General features: G+C 38.9%; 1 protein-coding gene across 3 annotated transcripts; it reads right to left on the reverse strand.

The window, feature by feature from the left end:
* Positions 1 to 1,311: 1,311 nt before the first annotated feature.
* On the reverse strand, positions 1,312 to 13,814 carry def8 (differentially expressed in FDCP 8 homolog). Of its 3 annotated transcripts, none has more exons than XM_049565566.1 (12): positions 13,656 to 13,814; positions 12,581 to 12,703; positions 9,786 to 9,877; positions 9,547 to 9,696; positions 8,024 to 8,165; positions 6,974 to 7,138; positions 6,577 to 6,704; positions 5,814 to 5,927; positions 4,624 to 4,704; positions 4,093 to 4,233; positions 3,750 to 3,859; positions 1,312 to 2,853 (listed from the first exon to the last, which is right to left on the reverse strand). In XM_049565566.1, the coding sequence occupies exons 2-12, from the start codon at positions 12,687 to 12,689 to the stop codon at positions 2,760 to 2,762; spliced, it is 1,326 nt and encodes a 441-aa protein (XP_049421523.1). In that variant the 5' UTR covers positions 12,690 to 12,703; positions 13,656 to 13,814; the 3' UTR covers positions 1,312 to 2,759. The 3 variants fall into 3 exon arrangements, with proteins under 3 accessions (XP_049421523.1, XP_049421512.1, XP_049421534.1); XM_049565555.1 differs by having other exon boundaries at positions 9,786 to 9,880; XM_049565577.1 differs by lacking the exons at positions 12,581 to 12,703; positions 13,656 to 13,814 and adding an exon at positions 11,278 to 11,931 and having other exon boundaries at positions 9,786 to 9,880.
* Between the last annotated feature and the right edge of the window lie 2,551 nt (positions 13,815 to 16,365).

Consider the following 16,365-nt stretch of genomic DNA (forward strand, 5'->3'; position numbering starts at 1 on the left):
GTGGAAGCTATTGAGGAAGCAGGTTGCCTTACAAACCATTTATTATTGAAAAGTTTTGGCAGTGTCTTTGGAGATGTTTGATACGGATTCTTTGTGCTAAAGCTGCAGGTTGAAAATATTTGGCACAATGTCCAGTATATCTAAATATGACCACAATAAGAATTCTCTGACAGAAAGAAAGAAAGAAAGAAAGAAAGAAAGAAAGAAGACTTCTGAAGCAGCATTTCATATGAAGAAGGCTACTTAGTGTTTGCTCCTGAAATCTGGCATCTCAAGGCACACCTGTATTAATATCTGTGCACAATAGCCTCTATTACATTTGTTTTGACTCTTATCACAACATAAATGTTTGTTTTTATTTACTAATATTGCATAACAATTGACAAATCAACCATTACTCATGAAATATTTATTAACAAAATGATCCAGGGATTCAGTTTAAACTTTTTAAAATTCCGTCAGAGCACCGATAATAAATCCATTTATAAAGTAAGATAATGTGATGTGTCACAAATGTATAATCCTCTTGTGCAAATGGTGACAAATAGGTTCCTCATGAAGATTTTTTTAAGTTAAATTAACTGAAGTTTGCCTCTTTATTAGGAAATGAGCGTGTGCAACATTGATACAGTCGATTAAAAATTCATTCATATCTTTTTGTATAGGCCCAGTTGAATATTGCAGTAATAATGTGTGGTTATCATAAAATCCCACGGCATAGCAGTGTGCCATGTCAAACCATTTGAGAACCACGGTCTTAGACTTCACAAACGCATCAATATTAGATGTGTAAAGTCACCCAGAGGGCCAGATTGGACCCTTTCGCAAGCCAGTAACAAGTGGTGGAAAGTAAGTAGATTTACTTCAGTAGGCTGTTACTACAGTAGTAAATACAAGCATGTGTGTGACTGACATCCTTTTAAAACCTGTTTCTCATTAACATTTCTCCTGGAAAGACAAATGGTTTAGTGAAAACAAGGGATGTTGCAGTGACTGAGTACGTACTGATAATCTAATAATAATTTATTTCTAATTCTGTAGCTGCCTACTAAAGTAGCAGTACACAGTTCTGGAGAAAGATAAATGATTGTGAAGTCTCATTCCCAGGTTATCAAACATGAACATTTTCGGGTTGGTGGTTCGGTCCGACAGCCTACAAAAGGCTGTTGGTATTCGACGACCTGTAAATGAGACATAACAATAAACTATCTTTCTCCAAAATTGCATCTTTAAAAGGCAGAGATTATAATTAATAATAATTCATCCATGAACATGTGAAAGTTGAACTTGACTTAAACGCAACACCTCAGCTTTAATGCATTTCATGACTTTATTCATGCACTACTCCACATGTTTTACATCAGGGCATGGCTTTTACGAACACCATGTATGTCCATTAGTTTGAAAAAAACAAAAAAAAATTACAGTACATCATGCTGAAAGATAACACAGCCAAAACTCATTATTTTAAAACAAATACTTTAGGTCAACATGTACACATTACCAAAGGTGTCACTTAACATCTTTGTCATTGCTGGACAACATGTGCTATACATACTTTAAGACTGAAACCATTAACATGATGGTAAGTGTATTAAGACGTTTGGATAACAGCTGTATGTAACCTGACTATTTTAGGCACACATGAGTATTCACATATATTTGCTACACACTGCACTAAACTGAACCGGATTAAACACAGATTAAACGGTCTAAGACTAGGTCACAGTTTTAAACAGAAGGAGAGCACATTTAAATCTTTGATCCTTTTCTTTTGCAGTTTAACAACGATCCTTACAGGAAAATGCATGCGATGGTTATAGCATATCCATTGCCAGTATATGTATTAATATTTCAAATTATGGCTGTAATGATTGTATAGGTTTCGCATATTGACAAAGGGGGTAAATAACAATTAAGAAACTCAAAGCAGGCTTTTGTTGGAAAGAAATATTGCTTTAAAGCCTTGAAATATTTTTCTTTTGACCTTATGAAATGTTGAGCAGATCATTACAGATATTTAATATAAGTGGAGGATGGGTATGGGCTGCTTTAGGGACAGGACCTGCGAGACAAACAGTGTCAGGACCCATGATGGAATATGTGTAAAAAGGAGGAAGAGAAAGAGTCATGGAACAATCGCACTGTCTATTTGATTTTGTAATTGTTCTCTTCTTGTAAGCTAACTAAATAAAACACACAACTAGAGGCTGAAAGGCAAATTTCCAGGTTATATAACTTTGTGATGTAGTTGAAGCTGTATTGTAATCCTTAAAGTTCAAAACCATTTTCCGCATATGGCAACCTTAGAGTTAAGTTTTCAGCAAAGTTGGCAGTATAGGTTAATGCAGTCGAGGCTCGTAACAGTTAATATACAACAACTGCTGCATGCATCATCACCTGCTGACGAGGTGTCTTTTCTCTATAGGGCATTTCTTTTGTACATTTATACAAGCAGACGCACATACTAATGCAAATCACTCACACAGACACACATACACAGTGCTCAGTACATCCAGTTTCAGTACGAATTAAAAAGTTGGATAAAAATATATATATATATTAATTTCCAGATGGGTTTCTAAGTACCCTGCTTCATCGTGTAGTGCACGGAGGATAAAGACACTACAGTATAAACATATGCACAAAACAAACCAGGGACAAAGACGAAAAGCTTCTGTTAGACTTATGTTGATCGAGTAGAGCACAACATGAGGCAAAGTGCAACATCCAGTAACATCAGGTGGTCCCGTCCAGACTCATGCGTCTTTCGCATCTGGTTCCTCGTCCTGCTTGCGTTCAGTCATTCGGGCACAACGTGGACAAGTTGTGGAGTTGTCGTAGTAGCAATCTCTGAAAAGACACATACAAACACACACATTCATTTGTTGAATAACAGGTCATATTAATTATGTCCATTTGGGTGATGTAGTGTTTTTTTTCTTTCAAAGGAACAGTTCAGTGCTCAGGCAAGAGACTCCCTAAAAACTTGGTATTTCACCCAGATGGGTTTTGCAGGACGCAGCAGTGCACACTTCAGCGGGCTCTGTGAACGCCTTAGCCCGTGAGTGCATGTTCATACTTTACATGATAAACTGCGTGCACCTTTAAAAGGATGAGGAAAAGTTGTGTTAGGGGAGTGCATATTTATTTTGTAACACTGGGTGGCACCTGGACTGCAAATAACCTGGGTTTATTACTTATTTATTTAATTGGGTGGTAAATAGACTAGGGATAGTTGTGTATTAGTTGTAAATATATTTGGGAATTTGTTGAAATAATAAATACGAGTTTAAAAAAGAATTGTAAGAAAGGGGTAGAGACACAGAAGTTTTACTTCTACCTACTCCTTTACAGACACTGTTATCTTCATCTTGAAAGCGCACATCTGCACAGAGGACGTATGACACCGCCCCTGGGTGAAATACCAAGCTGTTACGGAGTCCCATTCAGGCAGTTGTACTGTAATGCTATCTACAGTATGTTGGACAAACTCATTCATGCCTTTCTTATTTCCCTGTAAGCAGCTCCAAGGTATGTTAATACGTTGTGATCTCAGACTAGATTAGCCCAATAACTAGTTGTCTTTGGGATTACGAGGAGCTCCACTCAAAAGTAGGGATTGACACTTTTTTGTAGTGCTAAGGCACTATTTGATATTTTGAGCCTGTTACCACAATGCTATATTTTAAACTCCTATCACATAAACTACCACATTTGTTGAGTCTGACCAGTTGGTGGTGACTAACCTGTGGAAGACAGCAGAGCAGTCGTGGCAGACCGAGGTATGACTGTCAAAAGGGAACAGTATGTCTCCTTCCTTACACAGCTCACACACAAATCCTTTGGCCTGACAACGCTACACACACACACACACACACACACACACACACACACACACACACACAATGAGACAGAAAGTCAGGGTTCAGGATAGTTATATGTTTTCTATTCTTTAAGCAAACAATACAATAGTCAGTAAGTACTTTATGTCTAATAGTGGATAATACAAGATTAAGTGATGTGTGATTCACACACTGGCAACAATAGAACTCATCAGTATCGTTCTTTGTTCTGTATGTATGAGCTCACCTCACAGTCTAGTTTGATGTGCTTAGCAAAAGTGGTGTGAATCTCTGTGAGGGAACAGCTGAGTCTGCCACTGTAGATGTCAATCAAATCCTGTAGTGAGTACATGTCATCGTTCTCCACAAAGTGCTGCCGATCTTGTAACTGGGAGCGACACAAATACAAAACAAAATAATTCATGAAAACGTGCGTTTTATTGTCCGTTAGAAAGTCTTGTAAATATTTCACAATTATCAATGCAGGCCGTGCCAATTTCTGAAATACTAGGAGGACCGATTATAAAGCATATTTGAGTCAATACTGAACTTGTACCAGCAACAGACAAAGTTACAGTATTTGTACAGACTGATATCACATGCATTGTCTCAGTTTTACAAAAGGAACATTTGCTGACACTGCCCAAACTCTCCACTTTCACCACATGGTGGTGCTGTTGTAACATATTACTTATTGGTCACATACCTTCGTATCATACCAGTCTACATAACGCTTTAACTGCACTGCACAAAATCAGTTTAGTAATGAGATGCTGACCTGTAGTAACAGCCGAGCCTCCATGGCCTCCTTACAAGTAATAAAATAGGGTTTCATCAACAGAATATCCTGACGGAGTTTCTGTAAAGGAAAACACACACACACACGTATTGCTGTCAGTCTCACAAAATACACAGAGTTGCAGTTGTTTCCCCATCTCGCTGCATGTGCCAGCAGTCTCAACATAATAGCACCTGATGCAAAACATAGTGACAAAGTGCCAGGATGGGTTGGATGACAAAACGACGAGGAATGCCGAAAAATTTCACACCTTCTTTTGGTTCGGTTCACTTTCACACTGCACTTTTTAAAGCGAACCAAACTGGCTGGACAATGTTATGCAGTTAAAACAGCTGCTCGTTTGGGGGCAGTATTGCCCGAAACGACCCCTGACCAGGAAAAAAAAAGCATGAGGACGAAGAAAACCCGGCTCATCGATTGGCCAGGACCGAAATTGGAAATCCCCAAAACATGGAGCAACACCAAATTTATGCATTCATACACCTCCTCACTACTCCACATCTGCCCACGAGACATTTTCCAACTTTTTCTTTACCTCTGCTTCTCCTGGTTTGAGCTGTTGGCTTTGTTTTTTTCTACCCAGAATGCACTGCACTCTATGCCACTTCCTCTCTTTGGTTCACTTCCTCTCTTTGGTTCACTGGATAGTCAGTTTGCATTTCCCACTGTAAGGGAACCGCACCAGGGTTCACTTGCAAGTGAACCAAGACCCCCAGTTTTCCAGCAGACCAGGGTTCGCTCGTTTGGTCTGCACCAAAGTTCAAGTTCACATGAGCGTTCACACCACTCCAAATGAACCGAACTATCTGTGGAAGCGGACCAGGGTTGGTTTAAAGCGGACCAAATAGCACCAGTGTGAATGCGTGCTAAGAAAGTCTTTAAACTCACAAATTCTTGCAGCGTCTTTGCTAGTGCTCATGGTGACACAAGTAATTTGTTTCCTATTTAACCAGTGGGGTCTGATTATGATGGTTTACAACAGTAGACTCTAAGGTTCCTGTTGTCACTTGATATATTCATGTATTCTAATACGTTTCTTTTTTTCCCAAAGTCCATGTCCACATGTCTCTGTGTGTTCTGTGTTTCTTACTTGCCTACAAGACAAATTTCTCCTCTGGAACAATGAAGTTAAAGTTGAGGTGTAAGTTGAAAAAAGTGAGGCTACCCACCCTGATCTCGACCAGTTCCTCCACAAAGTTGAATAGCAGCGGGTTGATTTCTTTCAGCTTCAGCACAGGTCGTGCCAGCATCAGGGCCAGGTAGCGCATTGAGGAGCGACAAACCTGAAAGAGACACACTGTCAGAACGCAGACTGGCTGAATATGCCCACATGAACATACTAATACCCCTTTCATATCAACACACTGTTTGGATTCATAACACTCCTCCTGACCTAGTTTTAACTTGAAAGTGGGTCAGATGCTGGCTGGCAGGCAATTCAATTAGAAAATGAATGTGAGATGACGTTACTGATGTTCAAGCTGAACCCACTTGGGTAATTCTTTCTGCCTTTATAGTACGAGAAAAGACATAATAACACTGTTTAACAGACTGTGTGGCGCTGCTCATGACTAGTAAATTGGCTTTGACATGTAAAATTGGTGGAGTGCTTCCTAAAGTTTATTTGATGATTCCATAATGAGATTCTGCATAATTCTGATGTTTGGCAGTAAATTTTCTAAGAGTACATTGCAGATTTGAGTCTGTTTCAACAGTGACAAGCACATGATAACCAACAGTTTGACAACAGTTTCAATATATGACTCAAATGCTACTTTAATACATGTTGAGAAGACCTGCATCATACACTGATCTCCTGTTTGAAAAGGTGTGACTTGAAGTTATACTTTAATCGATCAGTAGTTTGATTTATAAAAGAAGAACGGATGCTTTTAGATGTGGCATGTATTTTGTTGTGGCTATTGAGGGAACCTTGCGTGCGTCAAACTCCCAGTTGTGAATGACACGAGCCGGGACGATGGCGGTGTCATTCCAGTGGCATGTGCTGCAGTAATACTGTCCTGTGTAGTCACACTGTCTGGCTTCAGTCGGCACGCCCCCTGCAAGATAAATACGACACAGTACAGTCAAACTATGACAAAAGAGAGCAAGATGTACTTAAAATATATTTTAAACACTCTGATATAACATGTAGTACTTAAACAAAAGTTTAACAGTCACTTTTTGTAGCTCAGTCATTTCTAGTCAGCATTGTTCGCACATGCTTATCAAGCGAATTTAAGTTCAGTTCATCAACACATTGCTTTTAGATTCTCTGTTTCCCTACCTCAAATTGCCAAACATAAATTTACAGTCAGTTTGTACTTACTCAGTGAAATAGGTGTGCGACATTCTGCACAGCGGTAGTCTTGCCGGTCTAGTCCTATCTCAGGGCAGATGCTGAGCTCGTACTCCGACTGGTGGCTGACCTTTGACCTGACGCAGGGCTTGGTAATCAGGTTCATACACTTACTATGGCAACGATAATAGCAACCTGAAACAAGAGAGGCGTGATCAGACGGCATGCAACTGCATTATCACTATACCTGATGGTAGGGATGCACAATTCCACTGCAGAAGAGGCTTAATGATTACTAAAATTAGGTGGGAAAAAAGTGTATATATGGATAATGGTATCGGTTATCAGCCTAATAAGTTGTTACGTATTGGCATATCAGATATCAGCAAAAAATCCAATATCGTGCACCCCTACCCAATGGGTCTGGTAGGAATGGCTCGTTAATGAATTCAAATAGCTGTACAAAAACACTCCCACTGATTCCACCTTTCATTAAATAAATTAAAAAATAGAAACCTTACAATATGAAATGAAAATCTAAAATATTTTAAGTTTCTGTATGTGACATTCAGAGCATTAACACAGCAGTGTAGCACCCAACCCCCCATCCCATCTTGGTTAACACCATTAGCTCTGTCTGCACTGTTGCTGTTGTTACGAGCTGTTTATGGAGTTAGCAGCATGAGCTGCTAGCTAACCGGCTCAGTCACCTTCATGATGAGAACCATGTTGAGGCGACTCATACACTCTGAATTTCACAAATAGCCCCATACAGTATAAGAATTCCTGTTCTACTAGCTATCGTATTATGAGATCAGTCAGTTAAAATTATTTGCCCCATCTCTGCAGCACATTTTGAAGTGACTGCGTGCACAAGAGAACAAATGAGACACTGAGCCTGGCAATGAATCTTTGAGGAAGCACCACATTGTAAGTCTGTGCATGAAGCTTTGACAGATTAAAAAAGGGTATTCGGATGGAGCTTGTATAATCTTGCATGGAGTTCTGAATGATCTGTGTGCCCTTAAAACATGCTATTCTGTGCTATATCATAATGATGTATTGTACACTGTGTCTCACCTGTGCAGGTATACCAAGTTTGAATAAGGCCCCAGATAATAGTGCTACATTTGTCACAGGTCTGTTTCACACTCTTGCTCTTTTCCTTGGAGAAGCGGTGCTCCAGCAGGACTCTCAGATTAGGCTCATCTTCCTCGGGGTCCTTTTAAGAAACAAGTGGAAAAACAAAATTTACCAAAACCGTTAAGATCGCAGTAACACAGTTCATGTGTGGTTTGAAAAGACAATTACAATTACTACAAAATATGTGAGACATCATTCAACAAGTGCAGCCTATTTCAGAACAGGAAAAAGTTACTTTAATGCTGTAATATCTTTAGTAAGTTTACAGTAATCAGCCCAAAACATTACCAGCATGCCACCTGGACAGTTTTCTCAATGATACCAGAGGTTTTGTAAAGATGAAATGAATGAGCCAATAAGGTTTGGGAAGGTGCTCCTGAAGAAGAATCTCTCTGTGGTAGGGCTGTGCAGTTCATCTAAACTTTATTGAAATTGCAATATGACCAAATGCAACTTCCAGTTCACAGGAGTTGCAATTTCCTGATAAAGGTGAACTGCTTTACAACATACCATTATAAATGAAACACTGTGGTTTACCTGTCCCACTTAAATTGCGATTCATATCACAATATCTGTCCAAATAATCGCAGTAAGATTTTTTTTTTGCATATCATGCAGCTCTTCGCCAAGAAGCCACAAAAATGCTCAGGCTGGGCCTGGCCATTAGAAATATAAATACACAAAAAACACCACTTCGGGGCGTCGGTAGCGTAGTGGATAGTGCCGGCGCCCCATGCACAGAGGCGATGCCTTGCTGCAGCGGTCGTAGGTTCAACTTCATTTGCTGCATGTCACCCCCCTGCTCTCTCTCTCACCCCATTTCACTCCATCCTGTTCATTAAAGGCAAAAGCCCAAAAAAATAATCTTTAAAAAAAAAACCAAAAAAAAACAAAAAAATTGTTTATTTGAGTGGTCTACACTAGATTGTACGCAGGCTAATACTGTGCCTTCTGTGACTAGAAAAAACACAAGAAACTGTGCCATTTGAAATGCAGAGTTATTGCAGGAAGTTGCTGCTTATAACCAACCTATTTATCACCTTCTTAGACTCCAAGAACTCCAAGAATGCCTGCAGTGCTTGTTTTCATTTATGTCATACAGGGCAATGGCTAAAAGGCCAAAAGTGACCCAGTGAAAACAAAAGAAAGCCTTTACTTAAAATGTGCCCCGAAGGATTTCTTTTGAGCTTCTCAGCTGATACTGATCCCCACCCACTAGCAACACTTCCCAGCTACACGCCAACTACTATATAAATCCCTTATTTTCCAAACACTCATACTTGCAAGATCATAGCTAAGTAATACATTTCTATCAGCTAACATTTTGTGTACAGCTGTGAAGTCCTTCTGAACTAGCATCAGCTATTACACTATCATGTTATCTACTTCTCCATTTACTTCTACATAGCTACAGATGATGGCATAGATTCAACACAGAATTATAAACTTTTAGTTCCAACCTTAAGTTCCTGTAGTTTGAGACGAAGGTGGATTAGTTTCACCACAGTGTCCTTCTGTCGCTCCGAGTGTTCCGGCAGCTCCAAGATCAGCTTTTTACACTCCTCTATGGCCAGCTTAAGCTGTTCGATGTCCGACGCCACGAACGAACCCTGAAATAGCAAAAGCATGTGCAGTAAATACAATAGGTAGCTCTTTATAGCACTCTATGTTTTCAGTTTGGGAATAATGCTTTACTTACCATTGGCCTCGAGAAGTGGTCTTCAGCTAGACCGAGGTCCATGGTTCGGTCTGAACTGTGTGTTCTGGATCCAGAGAACAGCTCAGGCCTTGCTTCTAAAAAGAAGGGAAAGTGGCATAAAGCACTATTCTTCTCCTAAGCACACACACACACACACACACACACACACACACACTACGGTCTGGTAAGACTCTCTCAGTCATGCATGCTAATTTTGCACACATGACTGTGGACGCTACTCAAGACAATTCCTACACTCTGACTCACCACTCAGGAAGTCCAGGGGACAAACAAAAGCTCAACATGGACAACTGAAGGAATCCCACCTATAGTAGTTGTCTTATCAGTTCAGGTAATGTGTAACCTAATCAGGTGACAACCAGGTGAGACTCCCACTGTGTCATTAAAACTCCTGCTAAACTAGCTGAATGAACTTTGAAGTGATCATGTTTGCATCTACATGTTTACAATCCATCTGTTACAGAAAGATTCACGTGGTATGTTTTCAAATCAATTAAATCACAGTGCTAACATTTTTCTACTACTGCTGCTATCAGTGGTATGACTGTATGTGTTTTTATGGGCAATTGTTCACTGTAAGATTAAGAATTAATACTTTTAGGAGATGAAAGGAGTGATTATTAAATAGGGCTGACCTCATGCTTTCTGATGTATGTGACCACAATAGCTGCCTAGAGCTGCAATAACACATTTTAGCTTTTGGCCACTTGGGGACAGCAGAACAAGCTGAAACACAGCATTGAACTTATCACCTTGTAAAGCTGTTCACAAACTTATTTACACATCCAGCAGATACAGAGCAACATTTGTATTCATTTGGAGACGTGTTTTATCCGGCAGTCGAGGTCTTAAAATTTGTTCTCTTTGCTATGTTTTGGTCTTTATCAGCTCCTAAAAAAGACATCTGACTCTTGAGCTGCTTAATGCTGCACTATAATGAGCAGCTCGTCACTACCATTGTCTATGCTGTTTGTTGGCAGAGCCATGAATTTATTACCCACTGTAAAAAATAGTGATGAGTGCAATTTAAGCAGAATGTGGAATAAAAGGCTCAATTTAGCTTTTTATTTTAACTTAGCCCTAGTGTTAGACTGAAGAAAAATTCTAGTAACACATTCCCAAACACAAACTTTTGTCAGCCTTAATTTTTTTTAATTAATTTACATGTACATTTTTTGAGGTTGTCTTTGTCTATGTGACAATATTAAAAAGGGAAAAAAGGAGACAATAACATTGCACAATGTACAGCACATGTTGAACCAAAGTGTGTCTGCCAAATGAAATCTGTGCAAAACTGACACTCTGATCATACCTACATGGTATTAGTGACTACTGAAATTACTCAGAATGATGACTGACATTTTGACTTTAAACATTAAAAACAAGCAAAAATCACTATATCAATTATCACATATTTTAACAAACTCACTCTCCATCTTACTAAATAAGTGCGGACAAAGGCTGTTGTTACCTGCATACACCTCAGAACAAAACATGTTGGGTGAATTCAGCTTCTCAGTGCCGGACAGAGAGAGGACAATGAAGCAGAGAAACACAGATCACACTTGTGGAATCAGCTCAGTGTGTCAGACTTGTCTGTCAAAATGATTGTAATCAAACAAAGACGTCTTTCACTCCCAAATCCTTAAATACAGGAAGTGTTACTAAAATACTGCTTACACTTACGCTTTTCGTTTCCTCCCCTTCAGCTATTGTATATCTAACTTCCTTTTCCATAAGCTAAGAGTAAGTCCAGTGTGCTTATGCTTTATATGTTAGGATCTGTTCTGTTGGATCTGTAAATATTTGAGGGAAATAATCTGTCAGATCAGTCTCAGGAGGGAATCACTGCTACATACAGTGAGTGAGGCATACTGACACGATCTAAGCAAATAGTAGACTCATTGTATTTGGCACTGTAAGGAGAGCAAGTTTGCTTTTGCAAGTGAGTGACATTTAGAAATGCAGAAACCATGGTCTCAGAACACACCACAGACAGGCCACAGGCAGAGCACATTTGTTGTTTTTACACAACAATGGCAAGTAAGAAACAAAGTTTAATGGCTGCTTGTCACAGTTCACCAGACTAGACATCTTTTCAGAAGAAAACAACCATTCAAATGACGGCTGGATGTCCTGCCAAAACAAAAAAAGACAGACACAATTTCTGGCCTAAGTATAAATTTGCGTCATCAAGATAAGAGTTGGAAGGCATTCATTTCTTAACCTGATAATTTTAAAGGCCACACCTTTTCATGTAAGCACATGATTTCTGGGATTGTCCCTAGTGCATCAGGAAGTGACACAGGAGTGAAATCAGAGTTGTCTTGTGCTTGAGTCCTAATCCATGTATATTGGCAGCTCCCTACAGTGAAATGTAGCGTATGACATATAAAGTCCAGCTGCAGTCTTAACTAATAATGTGCTCTTCATGAGGTCTTTGTGATCACCTAAGCGAATAAATCAACCCATAAGTTGCAGTGGAGTGCAGTATTAGCTGCTGTCAGTCACCAGAGTAAATGTTGTTTTTATTTTTCCACGTAGATCAGAGTAGCATTGGCAATGCTGGGCGACAATCACCAAAACTGTCCAATGTGTGATATCAGGTTTACGTCTCTTGGTTCAACAAAAATAAGTTAGAGTGTACATCAAATAGACTTGAGCCTAAAGCAAATATTATTGCCCCTGAACTGAGCCACAGGTGTGAAAGTGACCTTAATGTGAGGTCATACTCTGACACAGCTGTGTAATGGTTAGCCTGTGAGGAGCTTTACCGTGCAGTGGGGGCGTCTTGCCTCCTTGCGGGCCATCTTCTTCCTCTCGACGATCGAAGGGATTGAGGCGCGTTTGGCGGAAAAGTGCAAGTCTCTCATCATACTCCATTTCATCGGCTACATCTAAAGAAGAGATTAGAAACTCAAGACCACATTAGAGTCTCACAGGAAGCTCGACCATGGCTGTCATCATCAGGGTAACCCCAGACTTTACAAAGCCACATCAGAGCCACAGAAGAGCATACAGTATACACGTTTTTACAGGCTGAGTGGAGCATATGAATTGATTTCTTTTTTTTTTTTTGCCACGAATGCTCAAATTGAACTGATGGATTGATGTGTCAGCAAGAAACTGGTCCACATCTCTTTTAAAAACATGGACTGCTTTCTTAATGTGCTATTAAAACCACATGACAGACATCAGAAACCTCAAAATACAATTAAATACATCTCCTTCAACTTTTTCCTGTTCCTGTTTCCCTGCTTCTTGTTCACAAAAGGCTGTGTTGTATAACATATAAAATATAGTATGCTAGAGGATCAATTAAAAATGTCATAAAAAAACAAAACCACAGCACTGCTATTAAAATCCATGTGCTCTATTTACACAGACAATAACAACACTGTCACTTAGCAGGGTGTGAAGCAGTGTAGCAGGAAGTCATTTATAAATGATGGTAAAAATACAGCCATGTAATTCACTATGTATAATTCCTTTATGTTATACACTGAACTCAGTACATGGGTCAAACAAGAAAGCACTGCAAAGCCTGAGTAACGTTACACGCACAGCTTGAAGCCTCACCTCACCGACTGTAACCAATCAGGGCTTTTGTTGACAGTCCTCCCCAATAAAGTGCTAATATTATTTCGAGTATTGCTACTAAACATGTAGGATACTGAATGTAATAATTCACAGCTATGCAACGAATATCAAAAGAGCACATTAACAGCATTGTACAAATGTTGACAGACAGCTAACGGCAGCTAGCTAACTAGCTTTAAAAGCAAAACAACCATCTGCTTTGATGCTAATGTCGGTTAATTTAACGTGTCGGTCAGGGCAGAGACTTACCCCGTTGTCGACCTCATTTATCATTAAGGACTCGACAGCTGTAAAATATATGTTATGGTCGATGCTTTTGATTAAAATGAAGAGTTCTCCCTGTGTTGTTTTGCCACCAGCAACATCACATCACAAGGCGAAGAAAACGTCAAGTCATCCATTGTTGTAATCGTCTATTTCTGGGTTGTCTTTTCAAAATAAAACCCTTCATATTTACCATGCAGTAGTTTTGTGTGATTCATACAAGGAAAGTTAGAATAACTTTGTTGAATTGTCTGTATTTAATCAAACAGTTAAGTAAAGACACCATATTTTGCGTCTTGTACATATGTGGCACACTAAGCAACGTTGTCTCATATTGAAGTAATGTATGATGCTTTTAATTTGAAGTTAGACCTCTTTCCTTCCTTTCTTCCCATAAAATGTTAGGTACCTTCCAGATAACTTCCATAAAGATGAAAAAGCATCACCATCAAAGTGTGTCATGGTGGGCTTTTCTTTCCTTCACATGCATTACAGCTATAGACCTCAGAACATCAGATGACTGCTGATTGAATTAGAGATTGCACTGATGACAAAAATGAAAATTTCACATTATACTGCAGGGGTATTCAGAAGTTGTTACTGTATCAGTAATCTGTCAGAGAATAGATGATTTTCTGAGCCGTTTGTCTAACAAATGTGCTGAATATAGGTTTCTACAAATGCCCTCAGTGTTGCAAATTAAGTGGCTTTTTAAAATGGGACAGAAGCATTAGGTCCAAGGGTTAAGCTTTTTCATGCTTAGGCAGGACCAAAACTGGTTTGGCATTGATTGGCTTCAATATGAAAACATAACCACATAAAGGAAAAAAGGATAACTGTATTATTACAAGAATGATCAAATTGCTATGGTAGATTACTATATTTTAAGCCACTTCAAGCACCACAAACCATATTCTGCTCCTCTCATTCTCAGACTCTTTGATGTGATAGTAGAATGTGATTAAAACAGAAAGAAAGAAAAGAAAAAGAAAGAAACAAAGAAAGAAAGAAAGGATCTCCTTAGTAAATAACAGTGCAATCTGATTGCTCAGTTGCATCAGTAAGGCTGATGTCCCTGACCTTAACCATTTCTAAGATAGAAAACATCAATACATATCAGCTCAATACAGCAAATACAGTATGTTTCACATAAATCCTATACATTACACCAGTTTGTCATATTGTCTGCCATGCTGTGTCTCTTTCAGTGCCTGGTAGATGTAGGTTACACTGAAGGGCGTGCGCAAAGTCACAGCTTATGTGAACTACAACAAGACTGACCTGTGCTGTAAATAGCTTCATCATCTCTCCTATAACACAGGGTTTTGTTAATGAAAATATGTCTTGAAACTTGTGCAACATTGCAGTGGAAAAACAACCTTCAAAACCTGATCAATCAATGTGGTGAACACAGGATCAGTGTAAAGCCAAGCAACTGTAGAAAAATCTCATATAAATAGTGAGGATTATTTTTTTAAAAGGCAAAAACAAACAAACCAATGATGGTGTCATCTGTAAAAGTCATCTGAAAAAAGATGGCAGCAGCCTTTTCCAAATCTGCAGTATGCAAAAACAGCCACTACTCTTGATGCCTTTCATAGTGTCCGGGCAGAACTTTCTTCTTCTTCTTCTTCTTCTTCTTCTTCCTTCCCAATACTGAAGAAACTTTTGTACACTTAAAACTATTAAAAAATTATGAAGTTCATCACTGTTTTTTTTTCAAAAACTGTAAAACTTCTTAAACCCATCTCCTCCCACAATTTTTGCTCAATTGACACCAAACTTGCTACAGAGCATCTTCAGACTGTCCTACAAAAACTATGTTTCTCAGATTTTTGATTTATCAAAAATTGAGCCTACAGTGCATCAAAATGTTTGACTGTAAACAGTACTAATTTTCAATGTTCATTAAAAAAAATGACAAAATTCTAGAGTCATGGTAGATGATGTGTGGCAAATTTCAGAATTTTATCTCAAAAACTGAATTTTTTGACAGCATTTTGAATTTTGCTCTAATGTGAACAACTGGAGTCAATGTAAAAATTGCAATTTTAAACATCAGTTTTTCACTTATGGAGCAAATCAGTCATTGTTACAAACAAATGACCAACATCTCCATGCTGTCTAGATGCAATATGTGTATTTTCAGATTTTTGTTTTTATAACTGATTTTTTTTTTTACAGTGGTTTCAAATCTGCCTTTCCATGCACAGATGGCTGCTTACCTACACAACAGTGAATGGCTTACTCAGTTTGTGAAGCCACTGTTGAGTTGCTAATTAGCTCAGAGCAGTAGATGACTGTCTTAGGTTCCAGAGGTTGCGGATTCGAGCCTCAACTGGTGCAAAATCCACATTGTAATGTAAACATCTTCTTGTGCTCCAGGTTATTGCTTAAAATTGCCTGAGCGTGACTGATCGCTGTGCAGCATCTTCAAGTCTTTTTTCTGCTAGAAAATCTGCCTTCTCATGCTTGAAAATAAGCCAAACTTTGCACAAAGATCCAGTGTCAATACTTCAGTGTGAAACCATTTGAGGCTTCTCACTTTGCACAAAGCTCAACTAGCTTAACATCAGTTTTTCACTTATGAACCAAATCAATCATTGTTAAAATAAATTACCAACATCTCCATGCTGTCTAGATGCAATATGTGTATTTTCAGATTTTTGTTTTGATAACTGAATTTTTTACAGTG

The sequence above is a fragment of the Epinephelus fuscoguttatus genome, linkage group LG2 (genome assembly GCF_011397635.1).
Source record: "Epinephelus fuscoguttatus linkage group LG2, E.fuscoguttatus.final_Chr_v1".
Classification (NCBI taxonomy): domain Eukaryota; kingdom Metazoa; phylum Chordata; class Actinopteri; order Perciformes; family Serranidae; genus Epinephelus; species Epinephelus fuscoguttatus.

Excerpts from the sequence above, each read along its gene's own strand:
- def8 (XM_049565555.1), bottom strand. The coding sequence starts at position 12,689 with ATGGAGTATGATGAGAGACTTGCACTTTTCCGCCAAACGCGCCTCAAT. Across the intron at positions 9,881-12,580 it reads CAAGACGCCCCCACTGCACG|AAGCAAGGCCTGAGCTGTTC; the intron begins GTAAAGCTCCTC and ends CCTTCTTTTTAG. Across the intron at positions 6,705-6,973 it reads TCGCACACCTATTTCACTGA|GGGGCGTGCCGACTGAAGCC; the intron begins GTAAGTACAAAC and ends TTTATCTTGCAG.